Source organism: Bufo gargarizans, chromosome 9 (assembly GCF_014858855.1).
Source record: "Bufo gargarizans isolate SCDJY-AF-19 chromosome 9, ASM1485885v1, whole genome shotgun sequence".
In the NCBI taxonomy this organism is placed as follows: Eukaryota; Metazoa; Chordata; class Amphibia; order Anura; family Bufonidae; genus Bufo; species Bufo gargarizans.
The window spans coordinates 158,575,204-158,598,575 of record NC_058088.1 but is presented as its reverse complement, the minus strand read 5'-3'; the positions used below and the strand labels follow the sequence as shown (position 1 = coordinate 158,598,575).

The following is a 23,372-nucleotide window of genomic DNA, read 5'->3' as shown; positions in this document are numbered from 1 at the left end:
GTCAGTAACTAGAGCCCTCCCCCCTAAAGGGTTAATCTCCTGCAGCACAAAGGGGTCCTCTTACCACATGTTGCTTTCATGTATACACTGAGCAGACGGCAGATCTCCCTTCCCTGGTCTGCGCTGCTTCAACTCTACTTCTCCAGCTCTGCTGAGTGAGGGAGCGTCTGCCAAGCGCAGGGACAGGGAGAAGTGCACACAGCCCAGGCACTGTTATCAGCTGCTGGGGAGGACCTGGCTTTAATCATTTACTTACAGTCCCTGGCTGTCTGTAATCTGACCTTTCACGCAGCGTCCTCCGTCCTTCAACAGATAGACGGACCATGCCTAGCAACCCTATTTTAAGCACAGGTAAAAGTAGGCAGTACAGGGAACAAAACTGTGGAATTAAGGGGTAATTGAATACACAGTGAAAAGTTAAAATAGGGCCACCAAGGAGATATTAATCACCACAATCCAATACAAAAAAAAAAAAAAAAAGATGACAGTTATACTTTGTCATACCGGTAATTAAGATTGTGTTGATGATCGAAACGCATTGACTGTCCTGCAGTATGCTCATGGAGTGATTTCAGTTTGTAGTAAAAAAAAAAGTATGGTTTTAATCTCCGAGTGCTTTACTTTTTTATTTTTAGAATTAACTTTACAAATACAGTACCTGGCAATACACAGGGTAAAGTAAAGCTAAAATGTAATTGATCCATATGGGTTAATAATAACTGTTGTTTGATAGAGGTAAACCTGAACCTCACACACTGCTCTTCTGTTCTAAGGATTTGCAATATGGCATCCATAGCCCCTTCTATGGCCTCATACTGTGTATCCACGTACTTCTGTATACAGAGGCGGACTGGGAACTTAAAGTAGTCCTGGAAAAAATACTAACAGTGGCCCCGTTTTGTAGTTGGGTCCAAACTAATGGAAGGCCGGGACAGCAATACCATATTGTGGCACATTATACTGCCCCAACAGAGCCAAATACCACAGTCCATCACAAAATACTGCCAGCAGCACAAAATACATCCCCAAAAACTTCCACTGGCCAGCCGTGAGGAGGACCCAGGCGGCCCCCTGGGCATCAGCCCACCGGGAAATTTCCCTGTAAGGTCTATGGCCAATCCGCCCCTGTCTGTATACATTGGGAACATGATATGGTTGTTGTTTTTTTATTAATTTTTTTATCATGGATCCTGCACCCATAGACGGCTTCTCCAGAAGTATTTTCCGCCATCATATTGTCTGCATATTTAAAGAGGACCACTGTTTAAGACCCTCAAAATAATAAAGAATCCTTCAGAACAATATTGTTGCATGCCTGGCATACCAAACTCTACTGAAATCCAGCATTTATTTCTCAGGAATGTGTTGTGGTCTTGGCAGTTTGCGTTACCTTCTCCCAAACTGCACACACGCTATACGTTTTTTCTTCTTCTGGGTGTTAGCACTTCAGCCTTTCTCTGACAGCTCCTTTGCTTCCTCACCCCTGCTCTACAAGTTGGCAAAAGCTTCACTATTTCCTATTCTTGGCAATAATTTGTTCATTTGTCATCCCTTTGAGAAATAACACATGGTTGGCATTTAGATTACCTAGTAGCAGTCGTATTTTAAAATAAAGGATTTCATCTGTTGGCTTTAGATATGTCTCATATGTATTGTTATGCTCTGCCTTAAAAATCTACGGCCTTCCTGATATGTATCGAATGTTTTGTACATCGACCCTGGTTGAAGCCCTCAACAATGTGTTATCCACCTGTTATTGCTTTCTGACTGGATAAGCTGTAATGAACACTACAGGTTATTGATGCATTTGGTGGTATGACGCAAGGGTTAAACCAACAAGCATATTTTTTAATGTTGTCACAAATGTGTTAAGACCAGCATATTACACACTGGTTTTAATCTGTCTAGCAAATTTTTGAATGGGCCCCCACCCCCCTAAGTAACTTCTTCACAACCCCCTCCTCCCGTGCACTTCCCACTCCTGTGTCTAGTCAAGATTGTTCTCTCAGACCAAGCTCTTTCGGTTTCCTACATGTCAATGTATAATTACTTTTGAGGGGGCCCTGACAATAAAATCTTTTAGTCCTTCTCCTGGATGAGCCCCTTCTGAGCTAGGGCCCAAAAGCAGCTGCTTCCCCTATAGAGAGGGTTTTAAACCCCCAAAAAGTCACAACAATGACACACAGTGAATACACATGAGGTTCTTGGTATATGTTTTCATCAACACATATAAGTCCACTTGTCAACTTCACGGTGACCTTTTTCAAGTAGATTCCTACGCTATTAGGTGCTGCACCACATGCCGACCACTTTAACACAGCACCCGGAGGGGGGGGGGGGGGTAGTAACCCAGAAGGGCATCAGTTTCCAGGCTAAGCCCTCTTGCCTTTGGTCCATAGGACCACTATAAGCCATGTACTCCACAGAAGAGATGGAAGTCTCTATCCATAGGACCACTTTAAGCCATACACTCCACAGAAGAGATGGAACTATCTGTCCAGAGGACCACTATAAACCACCATACACTCCACAGAAGAGATGGAAGTATCTGTCCATAGGACGACTGTAAGCCATACATTTAGACCTTTTTCTACGCCTGAAACAGGCGTAGCAAATGATGAATAAGACAGGCCTGCCGTTCCACCCCCGTCCCCGCCCATGCCACACCAACAATTTTAGACCTGGCGTGAGTGGGGCGAAGTCGCAGATAGCTGCGCAACTAACCATTGCATCACCATCTGCGCCTGAAATACGCCTGATTTAGGCGTATTTCAGCATGATAACTGACCCCCATAGTGACATGGAATAAATAACCACTAAAAATTATTAAAAATATGTCTGACATAAAAACTTGGTTTAAACAATAGCTCATTTTCTGATGACATATTCCCAAGAACTAAACCAGAAAAAAGCAATAAAAGTGGTTTCTTTAATTAGTACAGGATATACCCCATTGGCTGCTCTCTTCATTAATGACTCACAATAATTAATCATTTTCTCATCTTTTCTTCTGTGTTAACGCTTCAACTATTTCAATTTTGCTGACTACAAATATGTTTAATTGTTCTCAATAATTCTCTCCTTTTAAATAAACCACAAGCTGTATGCACATTTCTTAAAGGGAACCGCCACATTTGTACCTTCAGAACATTTTGGATTTGTTTGTTTTGCGGATCTCACAGCAGAAGATGGCAACTTGCACACAGACCACCAGCCATCAGGAGATAATGAGCCAGCCCGGGTGACTAATTGCTGTTTCCTGGGCATGCTGGGTGGTCATAACCTGCTGGGACATGTAGTTTAATACCATCAGCGCAGCGTTCCGGTAGTGGTAAAACACAGTGCAAATTGGCTGCCTTCTGGGGGAAGCAGAGGGGAGAGCAGCTATATAGGTGATGTAATGCCCTAAACGTCCCCTTCTTTTTGTTAAACAGGGCCAAATAGGTATGGAAAATCTAAATCCCAGGAGCAGTAACCAGTTCCTCCCACTAGACAGTGCCTATATCCGGTGCCAAAGTTGCTGAAATACAGCCGATCTTTGGGTTGTCAGGAGCTGGACCCTACATTGACCCCATTTAACCACTTCAGCCCCGCTAGGTGAAACCCCCTTCATGACCAGAGCACTTTTTACACTTCGGCACTACACTCCTTTCACCGTTTATCGCTCGGTCATGCAACTTACCACCCAAATGAATTTTACCTCTTTTCTTCTCACTAATGGAGCTTTCATTTGGTGGTATTTTATTGCTGCTGACATTTTTACTTTTTTTGTTATTAATCAAAATGTAACGATTTTTTTGCAAAAAAATGACATTTTTCACTTTCAGCTGTAAAATTTTGCAAAAAAAACGACATCATCGTCAAATTCGCCAAATTTATTGTTCTACATGTCTTTGATAAAAAAAAAATGTTTGGGCAAAAAAAAAAATGGTTTGGGTAAAAGTTATAGCATTTAAAAACTATGGTACAAAAATGTGAATTTCCGCTTTTTGAAACAGCTCTGACTTTCTGAGCACCTGTCATGTTTCCTGAGGTTCTACAATGCCCAAACAGTAGAAAACCCCCACAAATGACCCCATTTCGGAAAGTAGACACCCTAAGGTATTCGCTGATGGGCATAGTGAGTTCATAGAACTTTTTATTTTTTGTCACAAGTTAGCGGAAAATGATGATGATTTTATTTTATTTATTTTTTCTTACAAAGTCTCATATTCCACTAACTTGCGACAAAAAATAAAAAATTCTAGGAACTCGCCATGCCCCTCACGGAATACCTTGGGGTGTCTTCTTTCCAAAATGGGGTCACTTGTGGCGTAGTTATACTGCCCTGGCAATTTAGGGGCCCAAATGTGTGAGAAGAACTTTGCAATCAAAATGTGTAAAAAATGACCGGTGAAATCCAAAAGGTGCACTTTGGAATATGTGCCCCTTTGCCCACCTTGGCAGCAAAAAAGTGTCACACATCTGGTATCGTCGTACTCAGGAGAAGTTGGGGAATGTGTTTTGGGGTGTCATTTTACATATACCCATGCTGGATGAGAGAAATATCTTGGCAAAAGACAACTTTTCCCATTTTTTTATACAAAGTTGGCATTTGACCAAGATATTTTTCTCACCCAGCATGGGTATATGTAAAATGACACCCCAAAACACATTCCCCAACTTCTCCTGAGTACGGCGATACCAGATGTGTCACACTTTTTTGCTGCCAAGGTGGGCAAAGGGGCACATATTCCAAAGTGCACCTTTTGGATTTCACCGGTCATTTTTTACACATTTTGATTGCAAAGTTCTTCTCACACATTTGGGCCCCTAAATTGCCAGGGCAGTATAACTACGCCACAAGTGACCCCATTTTGGAAAGAAGACACCCCAAGGTATTCCGTGAGGGGCATGGCGAGTTCCTAGAATCTTTTATTTTTTGTCGCAAGTTAGTGGAATATGAGACTTTGTAAGGAAAAAAGAAAAAAAAAAGAAAAATCATCATTTTCCGCTAACTTGTGACAAAAAATAAAAAATTCTAGGAACTCGCCGTGCCCCTCACGGAATACCTTGGGGTGTCTTCTTTCCAAAATGGGGTCACTTGTGGGGTAGTTATACTGCCCTGGCAATTTAGGGGCCCAAATGTGTGAGAAGTACCTTGCAATCAAAATGTGTAAAAAATGGCCTGCAAAATCTGAAAGGTGCACTTTGGAATATGTGCCCCTTTGCCCACCTTGGCAGCAAAAAAGTGTGACACATCTGGTATCGCCGTACTCAGGAGAAGTTGGGGAATGTGTTTTGGGGTGTCATTTTACATATACCCATGCTGGGTGAGAAAAATATCTTGGTCAAATGCCAACTTTGTATAAAAAAATGGGAAAAGTTGTCTTTTGCCAAGATATTTCTCTCATCCAGCATGGGTATATGTAAAATGACACCCCAAAACACATTCCCCAACTTCTCCTGAGTACGGCGATACCAGATGTGTGACACTTTTTTGCAGCCTAGATGCGCAAAGGGGCCCAAATTCCTTTTAGGAGGGCATTTTTAGACATTTGGATCCCAGACTTCTTCTCACACTTTCGGGCCCCTAAAAAGCCAGGGCAGTATAAATACCCCACATGTGACCCCACTTTGGAAAGAAGACACCCCAAGGTATTCAATGAGGGGCCTGGCGAGTTCCTAGAAATTTTTTATTTTTTGCATAAGTTAGCGGAAATTGATTTTTTTGGTTTTTTTTCTCACAAAGTCTCACTTTCCGCTAACTTAGGACAAAAATTTCAATCTTTCATGGACTCAATATGCCCCTCAGCGAATACCTTGGGGTGTCTTCTTTCCGAAATGGGGTCACATGTGGGGTATTTATACTGCCCTGGCTTTTTAGGGGCCCTAAAGCGTGAGAAGAAGTCTGGAATATAAATGTCTAAAAATGTTTACGCATTTGGATTCCGTGAGGGGTATGGTGAGTTCATGGGAGATTTTATTTTTTGACACAAGTTAGTAGAATATGAGACTTAGTAAGAAAAAACAAAAACAAACAAAAAATTTCCGCTAACTTGTGCCAAAAAAAATGTCTGAATGGAGCCTTACAGGGGGGGGGTGATCAATGACAGGGGGGTGATCAATGACAGGGGGGTGATCAATGATAGGGGGGTGATCAATGACAGGGGGGTGATCACCCATATAGACTCCCGGATCACCCCCCTGTCATTGATCACCCCCCTGGTAAGGCTCCATTCAGACGTCCGTATAATTTTTACGGATCCATGGATCGGATCCGCAAAACACATGCGGACGTCTGAATGGAGCCTTACAGGGGGGTGATCAATGACAGGGGGTGATCACCCATATAGACTCCCTGATCACCCCCCTGTCACTGATCACCCCCTCTGTAAGGCTCCATTCAGACATCCGCATGATTTTTTACGGATCCATGGATACATGGATCGGATCCACAAAACACATGCGGACGTCTGAATGGAGCCTTACAGGGGGGTTATCAATGACAGGGGGTGATCAGGGTGATCACCCCCCTGTCACTGATCACCCCCCCTGTAAGGCTCCATTCAGACATCCGCATGATTTTTTACGGATCCATGGATACATGGATCGGATCCACAAAACACATGCGGACGTCTGAATGGAGCCTTACAGGGAGGTTATCAATGACAGGGGGTGATCAGGGTGATCACCCCCCTGTCACTGATCACCCCCCCTGTAAGGCTCCATTCAGACATCCGCATGATTTTTTACGGATCCATGGATACATGGATCGGATCCACAAAACACATGCGGACGTCTGAATGGAGCCTTACAGGGGGGTGATCAATGACAGGGGGGTGATCAGGGAGTGTATATGGGTGATCACCCGCCTGTCATTGATCACCCCCTGTAAGGCTCCATTCAGACGTCCGCATGTGTTTTGCGGATCCGATCCATGTATCCATGGATCCGTAAAAATCATGCGGACGTCTGAATGGAGCCTTACAGGGGGGTGATCAATGACAGGGGGTGATCATGGAGTGTATATGGGTGATCACCCGGCTGTCATTGATCACCCCCCTGTAACGCTCCTTTCAGACGTCCGCATGATTTTTACGGATCCATGGGTACATGGATCGGATCCACAAAACACATGCGGACGTCTGAATGGAGCCTTACAGGGGGGTGATCAATGACAGGGGGGTGATCAGGGAGTGTATATGGGTGATCACCCGCCTGTCATTGATCACCCCCTGTAAGGCTCCATTAAGAAGTCTGCATGTGTTTTGCGGATCCGATCCATGTATCCCTGGATCCGTAAAAATCATGCGGACGTCTGAATGGAGCCTTACAGGGGGGTGATCAATGACAGGGGGGTGATCAATGACAGGGGGTGATCAGGGAGTGTATATGGGTGATCACCCGCCTGTCATTGCTCACCCCCCTGTAAGGCTCCATTTAGACGTCCGTATGCGTTTTGCGGATCCGATCCATGTATCCGTGGATCCGTAAAAATCATACGGACGTCTGAACGGAGCCTGACAGGGGGGTGATCAATGACAGGGCGGTGATCAATGACAGGGGGGTGATCAGGGAGTTTATATGGGGTGATCATGGGTGATCAGGGGTTTATAAGGGGTTAATAAGTGACGGGGGGGGGTGTAGTGTAGTGTGGTGTTTGGTGCGACTGTACTGACCTACCTGAGTCCTCTGGTGGTCGATCCTAACAAAAGGGACCACCAGAGGACCAGGTAGGAGGTATATTAGACGCTGTTATGAAAACAGCGTCTAATATACCTGTTAGGGGTTAAAAAATTCGGATCTCCAGCCTGCCAGCGAGCGATCGCCGCTGGCAGGCTGGAGATCCACTCGCTTACCTTCCGTTCCTGTGAGCGCGCGCGCCTGTGTGCGCGCGTTCACAGGAAATCTCGCGTCTCGCGAGATGACGCATATATGCGTGACTGTGCGCAGGGCTGCCACCTCCGGACCGCACATCTGCGTTAGGCGGTCCGGAGGTGGTTAATGTCTTAGGGCTCATGCACACGAACATATTTTCTTTCCGTGTCTGTTCGGGTTTTTTTGCGGACCTTAAGCAGAACCATTAGTTTCAATGGGTTTGCAAAAAAAACTGAAGTTACTCCATGTGCCTTCCGTTTACGTCCGTCCGCATGTCCGCTCCGCAAAACAGTAGAACATGTCCTATTATTGTCCGCATAACAGACAAGGATAGGACTGTTCCATTAGGGGCCAGCTGGTCCGTTCCTCAAAATGCGGAATGCATCTAAAGTCTGTTCACATGCCCATTAAAAACGTAGGGGGTCATTTACCAACCAGAAAAATGTCTATATTAGGCGCATTTCTGGCGCAGATTGCGGTGCAGAGCCAGGTCTAAAAAAAGGGGGCGTGGTCGGGGAAGAGGACAGGCCGGCAGGCCCTTCTCATTCACCACTTTCTATGCCCGTTTTAGACATAAAAAATGGTCTAAATCTACGCCAGCAAGAGAACTGGCGTCGATATAGAAACGGCGATGGATCTGGTCAAGTTATGTAGAGGCTGGCTCCTCTACATAACTTCTGTGGAGCACCGCCAACTCAGGGGTTATTAAGACCGACGTCTAAAATGCTGGTCTTAATAAATGACCCCCTATACACTCTAAATGCCTTTCACCTCATCCCTCTATTCTCTTGGAGTGTTTTTTACTATTTACTCTTAAAAACTGTTTGTCCAAAAAAGAAATGAAAGGGAATGAGTAACCTGAGAATTACCGTTTTTATTATTTTATATAATTGTAAACTGCTTTTAAAATAAAAATAGGTGGCTGGATAAGCCCTTTAAACCTTTCCTTCTCTTACTATTCACTTCTTATGGCATCTCATTTTCAATACCATGAGATTTAGGCTATTTACACCTTCTGGGGCATTTTTTATGATTGAATTTTACTCATTTTGGGCTGAGTAACAATGAGGTGACAGCTAAATGAGTAAAATGCTGTTATAAAAATGTCCTGAACGTGTTCATAGCCTTTGTCTAATTTTTTTACTTTGATTTTTCACCTGTATGTGTGCCTTCTTTAGTAATTTTGCACTCTTGTATATTATGTGACCATCACCATATTATGTGTATCATGTTACATACTTACAAAGAAGGGTTAATCCTACTGGTAAGACACTTATGGAGGATGTATGATTGTATGTATCATTTTGTTTGGAATTGTTGTCGTTCCCATTTTTGCCTGGCTTGTGTCAGATACAATAGTGAAGAAGTGACATTTACTGACTCGTGTCACGCTCCATTACAAGCAAGATGTCACACGCTCATGACATAATGAACTACACAATGCCGCTCTCTTTATAACTCTTCAATCAGTGTCGTGCTTTTGGAGTGCTACCATTGAGGCTGAACATATTTTGTTGAAATGCAGTCTTGATGTTGCTGCTGCTTTCCTGAAAGTACCGGAATGAGCTCTTCTGACAAATATCTTGTGGGAAACTTTCACAAATTGCTTGAAATTGATCCTTGAAAAGAGAAGGGTGGAGGAGAGAATCCAAATTGAGCTATTTGGTTAAATCATCTTAAATTTCAAGGTTTAAGACACCTCTTAAGAACCTCCTCATTTCTACGTTATCTAGCTCACATCAGAGACGTTCCTTCCTTCTTTCTCACTCTAGGAAGCCTCTTGACCTTCACATTTTTGCTGCAAATTTCACTTCCATTGTCCTTTTTGTATCATAAGCCACCCTCTGCCAGATCATTGGCAACTATTGCTTTCCTGTTTCCTCATATGTGTTTATGTGCCATTATTTAAAATTGTCTCCTTTTTTTTGGACAATGCTGTGGTGATGTTATCATGTCTGGTGATAGTCTCAGAACGTACAGTTGAAATGTTGAGTTCTACTCGTGGCATTATAGACCATATTTGCCAGCAGTTAATTTTTTTTTTCCAGGTTCCCAGGAAGTCTTTGGTCATGTGGTCAAATAGATTCGAGCAGGAGCTGGGTTTAAACATTGGGAAAGATTTATGCAGGCAATTGTTGGGAAGGCAGCATTCTTTCACGGCAATCGCCTGCTCATTAGCGGAGGAGACCGCTACTGTTACTTGCCATTGGTCGTCTCCATGCTGTCTAGATATTTTACGGCAGCAGATCGTGATTGGACAGCCCACCCTGCCATTGCTACCAGTGTCAGCCTATGAAGGGACACACCCACAACTGGTAACGGCCAGCTGGACCTTCATTGCAAACATCTAGAAGGAATAATAAAGAAATGGCACAACACAGAGTCATAAGAAAAGTTGATCCAGAATTGTTATTACCTGGGGAGTACAAGTAGTTACTAAAACAGACATGTCAGGAGAAACGTTCCCTCTTTAAAACTAGACCAGTGAGGCAGAAGAGGCATCAAATTTAACACACTATGTGACAGACACTGTCTCTTCCTTGTCCCACCTCTTGGTTGGCTTGCATTAGCCCAAATTTTGGCACAATTTGCTACATCTTAAGACCCCTATAAGCCATGACCTTTTTGAAGGCCCTTTTTAAAACTGTCTAATGAGGCACAAAAAGTTTTGAAAATACATAGTAAATCTGGGGTAAGGCATGCACGACAGTTTACTGGCACACATTGAGCCACAATTCTGGATCATTTAACTTAATCTACCCCAAGATTTCCAATTTTTTTATCAACCAAATGAAATTGAGCATTGTACATAAACATAGTGAGATAAGTTTGATATGCCACCTCGATGGTCAGTGATTACTTGGTCGCGTGTCAGGTTAGTCTCACAGCAGTGCAACCAAAGACTTGTGAGGAAAACTAAAACCATCAGCATGGAAGATTTCAAAGGTAAGAAGACATATGGCTGACTGAATGGCTTTGCTTAGTTTCCACTACATATTTCTTAACCTACAGGGCACATTGGACAAGCTTTGGAAACACCTTTTAGAAGTCTTTATCTCCATCCTCTGTTTTCCTACTTTTCTCACTGTCTCCAACCAAAAGAGAAGTGCAGGGGAGCACAGAGTCATTAGGTTGGCAGGAAGAGTAGGAATCGGATTTTAGCAGGACTGGCAAAAAATTTGCAAAAGTTCTCTGGGACTGAACAACTGATGACTTAGGCTACTTTCACACTAGCGTTCGGCTGTCCGCTCGTGAGCTCCGTTTGAAGGGGCTCACGAGCGGACCCGAACGCTTCCGTCCAGCCCTGATGCAGTCTGAATGGATGCGGATCCGCTCAGACTGCATCAGTCTGGCGGCGTTCAGCCTCCGCTCCGCTCGCCTCCGCACGGACAGGCGGACAGCTGAACGCTGCTTGCAGCGTTCGGGTGTCCGCCTGGCCGTGCGGAGGCGTGCGGATCCGTCCAGACTTACAATGTAAGTCAATGGGGACGGATCCGTTTGAAGATGCCACAATATGGCTCAATCTTCAAGAGGATCCGTCCCCCATTGACTTTACATTGAAAGTCTGGACGGATCCGTCCGAGGCTATTTTCACACTTAGCTGTTATATGCTAAAATAATGCAGACGGATCCGTACTGAACGGAGCCTCCGTCTGCATTATTATGATCGGATCCGTTCAGAACGGATCCGATCGAACGCTAGTGTGAAAGTAGCCTTATCCTTAGGATAGGTCATTAGTATCAGAGCGGCGAGGGTCCTCCTCCCAGCGCCCTGCTACTTGGGTGTTCTCAGAAGCAGGCAATGGAACGTCACATCTCGGTTCAAGTGGCCAGGACTGGTCACTACACACTACTCCCATTAACTTGAACGGCAGCTGCATTGCAGAAACCATGTCCATCCTGGAAAGCCCATATGGAGTCAAGCATCTGTATAAAATATACAAGTTGATTACTGTAACCGCCCAGTCCCTGGTTTTCATTAGGTTTGATGTTCGGTGCCTCTACCAGACTGACTTCTCCCTCCTAATTGTTTTACTAATGTTTTTGCCAGTCTCTGCCCTGGCTCCCTGTTTCTTTTTGGATGCAGTTCAGGTTTCTGTTTCACATTGTAGGCGCTCACCACAGTCTTGCAATCTGCATCTCTCTACTCATCTTCCTTCAGCAGTTTTGCTTATGCCTATGACTACTAAAATCTCCTGCTTCGGACCTGTTCTCTGTAATGCACATACAAGCTGCAAAATGTATTGTCGTCATTAACTAGGACAAAGCAGTACAACACTCACAGTACTCTGCACTGGAAATTCTTAAAGGGGTTCTCCAGGAATACTGTTTTTTTCATACATACCTGCTCCCAGCCATTCCAGTCCTCCGTGATGCCTCCGCTGTGTCCATCTTCCATTCCCCAGCTTGTGTCCTTCAGGCGCTGCATGGACATGTTCAAAGGCAGCCAATAACTGGCTTCAGTGGTGACGTAGCCAGAAGCAGAACGCCACCGCGGAGCCAGTCATCGGCTGCAGCGGAGCATGTGACCAAGCCCATGCAGCGCCGGAAGAAAACTAACCGGGGACCAGAACATGCACGCAATGGGGAGCAGGTAAATATGGATCTTCTGTTTACGGCGAAAGGCTGCGGGCATTTGCTGAAAAATCAGCATTCCTAGAGAACCCCTTTAAAGTTATCATTGTATGCAGTTAGTATATGAAACGCATATGTAACACATATACAGTATATAGAAGAGCAGCCACATAAAAGTCTAATTCCTCACAACTGCTCTTCTCAGTGTAAGACTCCTATTACCTTAAAGTGTTTGTCCAGGATTTAAAAAAAAAAAGGTCTATTTTATCTCCTGTACATGGGACATGTCTTGTACTACATATCAGCTCCATTCACTTCAGTAGGAATCAGCTTGTACAGGGTACCCCACTTGATGATGGCACAGTGACTCATACAGACTTGGCAAGGTTAAATTTGAGCAGCAGTTTATTGAGGCAACAAGCATACGGTTAAAGTCGGTAAGTGCCCCATCGGGTCTCTGGTTCTGTTCCTCTCTTAGCGGGGCCAAACTCCAGCAGAGTACACCCTCCCTCCCTCTGGTATATGGCCTGTGGTGAGGGAGGGAAAGTGGTGAACTACTGCTACTTCCCAAGGTACAATTAGAGCATTTTCCTGCAGCTGCCACTAGGGGAAACTTAGTACAAAAAGAGATTTTACAGCTTCCATTGAGTTCTACGGTAACATTATGTCTTTACTGGCAGTTACAATTTAAGAATACAGTATGCTGGAGGGGGTGGTCAAGTGTTTGGACAGTACTCATTGGGACACCCCTTTCCGTCTGCCTTACTAGACATAGTCTACTGACAAGAGTAGTGCTGTTCTAGGAAAAACTGATCATTATTCCTTAAGGCTTCATTCAAACAACAGTAAAAAAAAAAATGTCTGTGCCCTTTTTTTTTTTTTCTTTTTAACAATAATGGACTATGGGGTATTCACATGCTCATTTTTTTATGGCCCTTGAATAATCATAAAATAGGACGTGCCCTAGTTTGTCTCCTCTCACTGACCGACAGCCCCCATACAAATGGAAGGAGACCTTATTTAATGGCCGTTTCTCTGGCATTGGTGAAAAAAATGGCCATTAAAAACAGACCGATATGGCATTATTTTTTCACTGTCAGGTGAATGTAGACTTAATCTGGACTATTCTGTTAATCTTGGTACCTCTATGGACTGTCATTCCAAGGTGAAGGAAGAAATTTAGGTATTAGAAGTAGTAATGTAAAGATGTTCCTACACTCAAAAATTCACTCTGGTCCAGTGCAAGCTCCAGTCTTATTTCAGTTTTTGCTGGTTTTTCATGCTAAGCGTTGCTCCATATGTTGAAATTATGTTGCATTAATTCTTGGAGTTCAGTATTTTCCTCGGTGGTGGTAAAAAACATCTATTATACATCAGTGAAGTTTTGTACTTTAACACATTCTCTTCTTTAGAAAACCTGACGGCAGAACCTTGGTTGCCTGATTAACCCAGTCCTGTGTGTTTGTTGCAGGGATGTTAGGGTGAACTGCAAATCTGAGCCATGTCTGAACATTGTGTAATGTTTTAATCACAGGTCCGTCCCCCGAGACCCAATGTTGCTCGCCGGCCCAAAAGTAACGCTGTGGTGGAGAGCCGTAGGACTTCAATCTCCAGCCCTGACCAGTAAGTGCGGACCTTTACTTTATCCAAGTAACATGTTCATCTTGTAATATCTCACTAAAATCTCCCTGAATGTAGTAACCAAAAATGTACATGCAAACTATTAAAAAAGTTAGGCTTACACTTTCCAGGTTTTACAGGACCAGCAGAAGAATGAAGCAGGTTTGTCAGTTTATGGGCATGTGGACAGTTGACTCTGGTTAAGCAGTAGATCCAGGATTGTGAGCTTGGGCGAGGGAGGGGGGGGGGGGGAGACGAAAAAGTAGTGGTGTGCAATGTGTGCCACAGCAATTTGTCCGTAATTGGTCACGCCACCTTGAAGTACCTCAAAGGAAATGTGTCTGCCAGTTAAAACCAGATAGTAACATATCTATTTTTTCTAATCTGATTTTATTTTTTGATTATAGATTTTTTTAGTTCCATTTCCTGGAAATGAAACATGATTATGGGGGCGGCCATCTTGGCTGAGCTGTTCTTAACAGCATTTATAAAGCACTAGCTGAAGGACCCAGCTTCGCTCGGGTATATTTAATCTATTTCATTTAATGTTTGTGTGTGTCGTTAAAAGATATCAACACTATCCACTATAAGTGACATCTACAGCCCCCACCCCCAAAATAGTGACCTCCACAGCCCCCCACCCCTTAACACTGACTTCCACAGTGCCCCGTCCCTTAAAATTGGACCTCCACAGCACCCCACCCCCTTAACTTTGACCTTTACAGTAGCCTTCCCTTTTAACAGTGACTTTCACAGCATACCACCCCCTTAACAGTGGCTTTTACTGGATCGGCGGCGTGTCTTTTTGAACAGCTCACTAAGACAGCAGCACTGTACTGTCTAAATGTGAGCTGCAGGGAGAAAGTCACCCTCCCTCCCATCCCTGCAGCTGAAAGAAGTTGATGTTTACTTTCATTATTTCAATCCCTGTAGGCGGAGTGGGAGGGGATGTGGTTTAACCTGATCGGGGCGTGGCTTAGCGGGACCTAGAAGTTGATTTTTAACTTCATTTTTTCAATCTCAGTTGGCTGAGGAGTGGGAGGGGGCATGGCCTAACCAGATCAGGGGCGTGTCCTTTTAAATAGCTCACTCTAAGACAGCAGCACTGTGCTGTCTGAGTGTGAGCTGCAGGGAGAAAGTCACCCTCCCTCCCACCCCTGCAGCTGACAGAAGTTGATTTTTACCTTCATTTTTTCAATCCCCGTCGGCTCAGGAGTGTGAGGGGGCATGGCCTAACCAGACCAGGGCCATGGCTTAGCGGGACCTGGGGGCGGGGTTTTAATCTTTTGAGGGTGGACACATTGTGGCAGGGGGCGTGTCTGTGCTCCTTCCTGCAAGAGTCACACCCCTCTGGGCACCTTACTGGCTCATTTCCATACCAAATAAACAGGATTTTCAGAGGATAAAAACATCTATTGCTGGAACAAAGGCACATCTGGAAATAAGGTACTAAGTGCTATTAGGCTATGGCTTTACTTCAATAGCAATTATCCTGTGACAGATTTCCTTTAAAGATCTCCTACAGCAGTGAAGATAAATGGCTGGGTTGTTATGGAAACCTGGAGTAAAACTGTGTATGTGGAGGCTAACTGCCTGCGAGCTTCTATTGGTTGTTAAGGGTCATGTGACCAGGCTTCTATTGTCTAATGCATTTTTTGGGAATATCTCAGGAACGGTATGTCCTAGAGAGCTGAGATCTGGTCTAAAATCTTCCCGGACACCTGATGTACCTGTGTGCCAAATTTTGTGATTGTAAATGCGACGGTGCGGATTCCTTTAGCGGACATACACACACACACATACACTCAGCTTTATATATTAGATTAAGAAAATTGCTTTACAGCAGTCCCATGATCCATAGACACAATTGTCAAAGAGGGGACCTCTGTGACTTCTATGAGAGAGTTTTCTAGGCATGCTCCATGACCTGTGCTGAGGTCATTGTACAAGGAAAGAATAGATAAGATATGACAATCACCTATTGTGAATGGTGGATCCTGTCTTATCAATATACAGAGGTGATATCATTACAGGCAGGATTAGAATGAGTTAACTGCAGTTAAGTGATCTGTACAGACCAAAAAGTTGCGCCAATTATTAGACATAGTGTGAAAAATGCAGTATTTTATGTTTTTTGTTTAACTATATGGAATACATGGATGGATACATTTCCTTTAAAGGGGTTCTGCATTTTTTTTAAACTGATGATCTATCCTCTGGTAAACAGTGAGAAGGCCGCGGCACTACTGCCAGCGCTGCTGCCTTCTCAAACAGCTGATCGGCAGGGGTCCCGGGTGTCGGACCCCCGCCGATCAGATGCTGATGACCTATCCAGAGGATAGATCATCAGTTTAAAAAAACTGCAGAAGCCCTTTAAAGGAAATAATGAAATGTATCATCAGAAAATAACCTATTGGTTAAATCACATTTTTGCAGAACCTCTTTAAGTATGTATACCAACGCAAGAAGGAAAATAAAAGCTGAACAGAGAAATGCCTAATTACTTTATCAGGAACAAACTAATAATACCGCCAAACAGTGACTCTAGTGATCAGATCCCCGATACAAACTATAGCGGGATACACTGGGGAAAAGACACACTGTAGGTGGATACACTGATAAGGTGATACACCATAGCGGCAAACACTGAGGAATAGACACACTATAGGGGGATACACTGAGGAAAAGACACATTATAGGGGGAAACACTGAGGAGGTGACACAATATAAGGTAATACACTGAGGAAGAGACACACTATAGCGGGGTACACTGAGGAAGAGACACACTATAGGGGGATACATCATGGAAGTGACACAATCTAAGGGAATACACTGAGGAGGTGACAATATAAGGAAATAAACTTAGGAGGTGACACAATCTAAGGGAATACACTGAGGAGGTGACAATATAAGGGAATACACTGAGGAGGTGACAATATAAGGGGAATACACTGAGGAGGTGACAATATAAGGGAATACACTGAGGAGGTGACAATATAAGGGAATACACTGAGGAGGTGACAATATAAGGGAATACACTGAGGAGGTGACACAATATAAGGAAATAAACTGAGGAGGTGACACAATCTAAGAGAATACGCTGAGGAGGTAACACAATATAATGGAATACACTGAGGAAAAGACACACTATAGGTGGATACACTGATGAGGTGATACACTATAGCGGAAAACACTGAGGAATAGACACACTATAGGGGGATACACTGAGGAAAAGACACATTATAGGGGGAAACACTGAGGAGGTGACAATATAAGGTAATACACTGAGGAAGAGACACACTATAGCGGGGTACACCAGGTAAGAGACACACTATAACGGAATACACTGAGGAAGAGACACTATAGGGGGGATACATCGTGGTAGTGACACAATCTAAGGGAATACACTGAGGAGGTGACGCAATATAATGGACTACACTGAGGAGGTGACAATATAAAGGAATAAACTGAGGAGGTGACAATATAAGGGAATACACTGAGGAGGTGACAATATAAGGGAATAAACTGAAGCGGTGACAATATAAGGGAATACACTGAGGAGGTGACACAATAAAAAGGGAATACACTGAGGAGGTGACAATATAAGGGAATACACTGAGGAGGTGACAATATAAGGGAATACACTGAGGAGGTGACAATATAAGGGAATACACTGAGGAGGTGACACAATATAAGGGAATACACTGAGGAGGTGACACAATATAAGGGGATACACTGAGGAAATAAACTGAGGAGGTGACACAATATAAGGGACTACACTGAGGAGGTGACAATATAAGGGACTACACTGAGGAGGTGACAATATAAGGGAATACACTGAGGAGGTGACAATATAAGGGAATAAACTGAGGAGGTGACAATAAAAGCGAACACACTGAGGAGGTGACACAATATAAGGTAATACACTGAGGAGGTGACACAATATAAGTGGATACACTGAGGAGGTGACACAATATAAGGGAATACACTGAGGAGGTGACACAATATAAGGGGATACACTGAGGAGGTGACACAATTAAAGATGAGCTAATTTTTTTGGGGAAAAATTGGGTTCGATCTGAATATATTCACGGCGAATTTCGTTAAAAAATGGCTATTTCCTGGCTGCAGAGAGCCTTGCTAGTGGCGTAGAACACTGTGCCTTGCAATAACACGCATTGGGAGTCTGCTTTAGTAGTGAAATAATACTGTGAGTCCGTATGACATGCAGATGACAGGAGTCGCTCTTAGAATCACTGCACACTTCACTTATTTGGGCAGTTACGGGGCCAAAACTGACCAAATAACTCAAGTATAAACTCAGCCTTACAGGTCGATGTTAGCGCCAAGAAAAAGCGCACTCCTTTTACACCGTCGTCAGCTAATTCCACATAGATGTTATCAGAACCTGTTCTATTAAACACTTATACAAGTGGAGCCCCCCTACAGAGGGGAGAGGGTGTCAGCAGTAAGTTTGTGTCGACGTCACTGATTATTTTGCCCTTCCTCTGATCCATCACAACAATAACCCACAAAAAACGGATCCTGTTTGTTGAGCATCTGCCTTAACTCGGTCAGCATTTGGTCAGTAATCCATCAGTATTACTAATGCCATAGAAAACAGGAGTGGATCTAAAACAGAGATGACACGTGAATGGAATATTTGCATGTCTTCCTTGTTTTGTACCCACTCCTGCTTTTGGCTACCAAATCACAAGCCAATTCTGATGGGACCATACAGGCCTTACAGCTGCTACACAGACAGGATCCATTGTGCGTCTCATTTTTCCTTGCTTCTGACAGATCAGAAGAAGGGTCAAATAAATGATGATGTCAGCCAGGCTGTGAGGGACACCACCCCTCGTGCCCGCTTGACGTCAGCTACGTCGAGCTCACGAGATACCGTATGGTCAGTGGTTACCAAGGCGTGACGTTACACCCTCCTGGAGTGGTCTGAGGTTTCAAATACAGGTGGTATGGTACAAACAGAATTAAACAGAGCAAAAGTCAGTTTACCAGATGGATGATTCCTTTTGGGTTGTGATGAGTCATTTGCTGTAAGTACATGAAGGGCAGTGATGTCAGTAGGTTGCAGGTCCCTCTAAACACATGGCATGATGACCCTCCTTCAGAGAAAAGACATGCCCACTTGCTGGCACAAGCCTTTTAACCTGTAGCCGGACCCTACTGACCTCTGGGAGGGGTCCATCCCGCCCTCTGCTGGGCTGACAGCACATGAGCCAAAAAAATGATTAGGGCTCATTGCTCCAGACCAGAATGTCGCAGGGAGGTGGTTTTGGGACCAATGGATCTGCCTGGGCTCAGGCTACCATTAGAGTCCCAGCATGGTACCGTTATTTGGTTTCTGTGGGGAGATATGTATATCTCCCCTCCCTAGCATCCCACCACCAAGCTATGACCACGGGCCTGTTCATCGTGGCCACAGGAATATGCATCTGGTTTATGTCTGTGATGGACGGGCGATTCATAATTCCTTATAAATCCCCAGTTCAATGCTGTCTGATACATTTTGATTGAACTGGGGACTGGCCTAGACCCCCTGCAGAGAGTTTTTTCCTGTTCCATTAGCTGGGTTCCTGGCTGGCTGAATGGAGGTGTTAAATTGTAATCAAAGGTGGCCTGCAAGAAGTTCTTTGCCATATGGCTGGGCTTTAAGGCAGGGCCCTCCTGTAGAGTTCACTACCTCTGCTATCTGACAGCTGATGGATGGTGTGGGAACATGGCTAACATGAAATAATAATCCATATTCCTCACACAGGCCAGAAGGCAAAATAGTGCCCCAGTCATGAAGTGGGGCGTGTGGGAACAGCATGAGAAGTCCACATCGTGGCCCTATGACATAGTGGTGAGGTGGCAGTGTGTGGAGGTGGTGGCAGCAGCATCAGGAGGAGGCCACAGAGTGGCACAATGACAGTGAGGAGGTGGCGGCAGCATCAGGAGGAGGCCACAGAGTGGCACAATGACAGTGTGGTGGTGGCGGCAGCATGAGGAGGCCACAGAGTGGCAAGGTGACAGTGTGGAGGTGGCAGCAGCATCAGGAGACCACAGAGTGGCAAGGTGACATACTGTGGCGGTGGGTGGCAATACCAGTACTCGCTAAAGATGGTGGGTGAAAGAAGGAGCACTTGGCATCAGATGTGTGGCATCAGGCGGGTGACAGCATCAGAATAGTAGCTGAGGCAGGTAGCCAGAAGAAACCGTTTTTTGTCAAAGTGTTGGTGTGGCACCATGGATGATCTAGTCTGATGCATCCACGCCTGATTCTGCCATTTGCGGGAAAGTAGAGGAACGCCCCTATCTGAAGCGGGAAGGTCTAGCCCTGCCGACAAGGAGCGATATTATGGTGCAAGTAGAGTAAGTGGAAGCTCCTCCCTTGAAGCCCCTCCTTCTTCACCAGTGTGTGCTAGCCAGAGAGGAAACAAGATGGCGCGTCCTCGTCAGTCAAACTGGGGCGGCATGTGTTGGGATGATGAAGTCCCTGAGATGCAGGCAGCACCCGAAGAGATACGTGTCTCTCAAGTGCAGCAGGCCCCGAAAGCTAAAGAGGTGGCATTCCCCGTACCGGCTGGTGCAGCCGGAGTCACCACTCCGCTGCCCAGGAAGCATCGCTATTTTGAAGGACTAAATCCCATGGTCCCCAGAGAGATTACGGTCCATGGGGAAATATGTGGCAATATCGGAAAGCTATTGAGAACTGGGCAGTCAGGGTATGGGATTGACCCCATCCCAGGGACCCGATTTTTGAGAGGAGGACCGGGAGAATGGTGTGGTTCTCGGTTTAGAGGGGGTCTGGCTTCATTCAAGATGACAAGACCGGGCAGGAGCTGTATGTTAACAAGCGCTCTGTGAAACCCTGTTACCTTCCTCAGGCCCGCCACAGCCTCTATAAGGGTGACACTGTGGAATAAACCCTCATGGAGTCCCTTCACGGTCCATTTACTGTAGCGATAATCTGCCTCGAGAAACCTCTGGTCCGGTTGTCAGCACCGGAGGTATGGCCGGATGACCCAGCTGCAATAAGAAAAGTGCACTTTCTGAAAGAGGAGTCGGCAGACCGTGTGCTCTGCTTCCGAGAATGACCTCAGCCAGAGCCTGAGCCGCTCATCCCAGGGTTGCCTACTCCACCTGAGAGATGGAAGGAACACCAGACCACCAACCTCCCTGCCTGTGGCCTATGTGAGACCCCAGAAGGTCTTTACTATGGCCCTGTCTCCCAGCCAGAAGTTCGGGCTGAACCTTCCCAGCTTCCTTCAGAGCGAGAAACATGTACCACCGTAAGCAACATGGGGCTTCAGCTTCCTCTAATGTGTATGCCTATGGAGTCCTTTTGTTATGGCTTTGCACAGGGAGCAAGAATGTTATGCACAATTCTGATGGAACTCTTGATCTTAAGAAACTGGATTTGGACTCCAAAGCAGAGGCTCTCCTGTCATGTTTTGTATGCTGTGGAGATCGAATGCAGACTGAGCAGATAAAAACACATAAATGTTTTCAACTTACTGAAGCTCCTTGATTTAATTGTGAATAGATGGTAAAGGCAAAGTCTGCTGGTGTGTTTGAAATAAAAAATGTCACCAATGAAAGGATAATGTAATTCGGTTCATACAGAAGAAAGTCTACAATCACCCATCAATTTTCCCAAAGAAAGCCTGTTTCACATAAAAAATTTCACCATTACGTAATTTGGTCCATACTGCAAAAAGGGCTTCACCACATATAACTGCACCGCAGAACGGCAATTAGGCCTTAATTTTTTTTCTACGTTTACACAAAAGGCTTTTCAACAGATAAGTGCAATGATGAACGGCGAATATATTTTTATTTCGCCACTAATACACTACAAACTGGGCTTTAATACAGAAAACTGCACCGCTAAGCGGCAAAGATATTTTTCCTTTTTGGACTAATACACGCAAAAAAGGGCTTTAAAGGGAATCTGTCACCTATTTTGACCATATAAAACCGTTAACATAGCAATGTGCAATAAAGTACCTTCATTCCTGCATGGGTCTTCTTTCTTTTATTCCACTTTTCATTCAGATGAAAAAGCCATTTTTCTGATATGCAAATGAAGTCTCAAGGTGCCCAGAGGAGCGTTATTACTCTGCTCTAGTGCCCAGTAACGCCCCCCTGCAGTGCCCAGCCCGCCTTTCTTCCAAGCCCAGCACGCCTCCTAAGAAATAAATGTCCTCCCACATACTTGCCGAATGGCGCCGCCCCCTCCACTACGTCATTTAATTTATTCACTGCACCGTCCTTGCTTCCTCCTCTCTTTGTCTACGGCTCCGCCCCCTCCCCACTACATCATTTAATTTATTCACTGCACCTTCCTTGCTTCCTCCTCTCTTGGCCTCCGAAATCCTGCGCAGGTGCAGTATCGCTGAATGCCTGCGCCTGTACAATACTCCTGTTCCAGAGGGCAACAGCGCTCTGATTACGTCATTGCTATGTTAACGGTTTTATATGGTCAAAATAGGTGACAGATTCCCTTTAAAACAGATAACTGCAGCACTGAGCGGCAAAGATATTTTTCCTTTTTCCACTAAAACACGCAAAAAAGGGCTTTTGAACAGATAACTTCACCGCTGGCCGCCAAATTTATATTTTTTCCTTTTTCCACTAATACACGCAAAAAAAGACTTTAAAACAGACAACTGCATCGCTGAGCGGCAAAGATATTTTTCCTTTTTCCACTAATACGCCCAAAAAAGGGCGCTGTGCTATGTGTAATGAACCATCTCTTGTGGTGCTTTACCCGGATGAGTGTCCGCTCTGCAACCATCTCCAGTCACAGCAGTGACACACTCTATAACACACGGAAGACACACACCAGCTCCACATCACTCAGGTTCTGGGGTCAGGACATGGCACTCCCACCTACAACCGCTACCCTCACAGCACAGTGACAACTGGAGGCAAGGAGGAGTCACTGCAGACTTAAGAGACAGAACCTAAGGATGAAAGGAGCCCTGCATTAGCATGGGATCATTGGAGGCCAGCACTGATGCAATGGCGTGGTGAATTGGCTGAGTATGCAGCTAACCTCCAGGGATTGCAGGAAGGTGTAGGCTAGGGATGACTGCCACCATGACACCTTTCCCCTAAATGAAACCCCTGCTCCTGTGCCTTAGAAAGTACCAGGTTAAAGGGGTTCTCTGGGAATTAGGAAAATGAAAATACTTAAATATTACTTTATTATAAATATATTCCTAAATACCTTTCATTAGTTATGATGGCTCGTTTTGTCTAGGGAGCAATCATTACGAGAAATAAAATGGCCGCCGTCCTATTAGTAT

The 23,372-nt window shown here is 44.8% G+C and overlaps 1 protein-coding gene across 1 annotated transcript in view; it reads left to right on the top strand.

Moving 5' to 3' along the window:
• LOC122919827 (DENN domain-containing protein 1A-like) overlaps nt 1-23,372 on the top strand; it is a 43,281-nt gene that overhangs the window by 4,161 nt on the left and 15,748 nt on the right. The window contains exon 2 of the mRNA XM_044269018.1: nt 13,970-14,058. Coding sequence (XP_044124953.1) covers nt 13,970-14,058 — 89 coding nt within the window. The remainder of the gene's footprint in view (nt 1-13,969; nt 14,059-23,372) is intronic.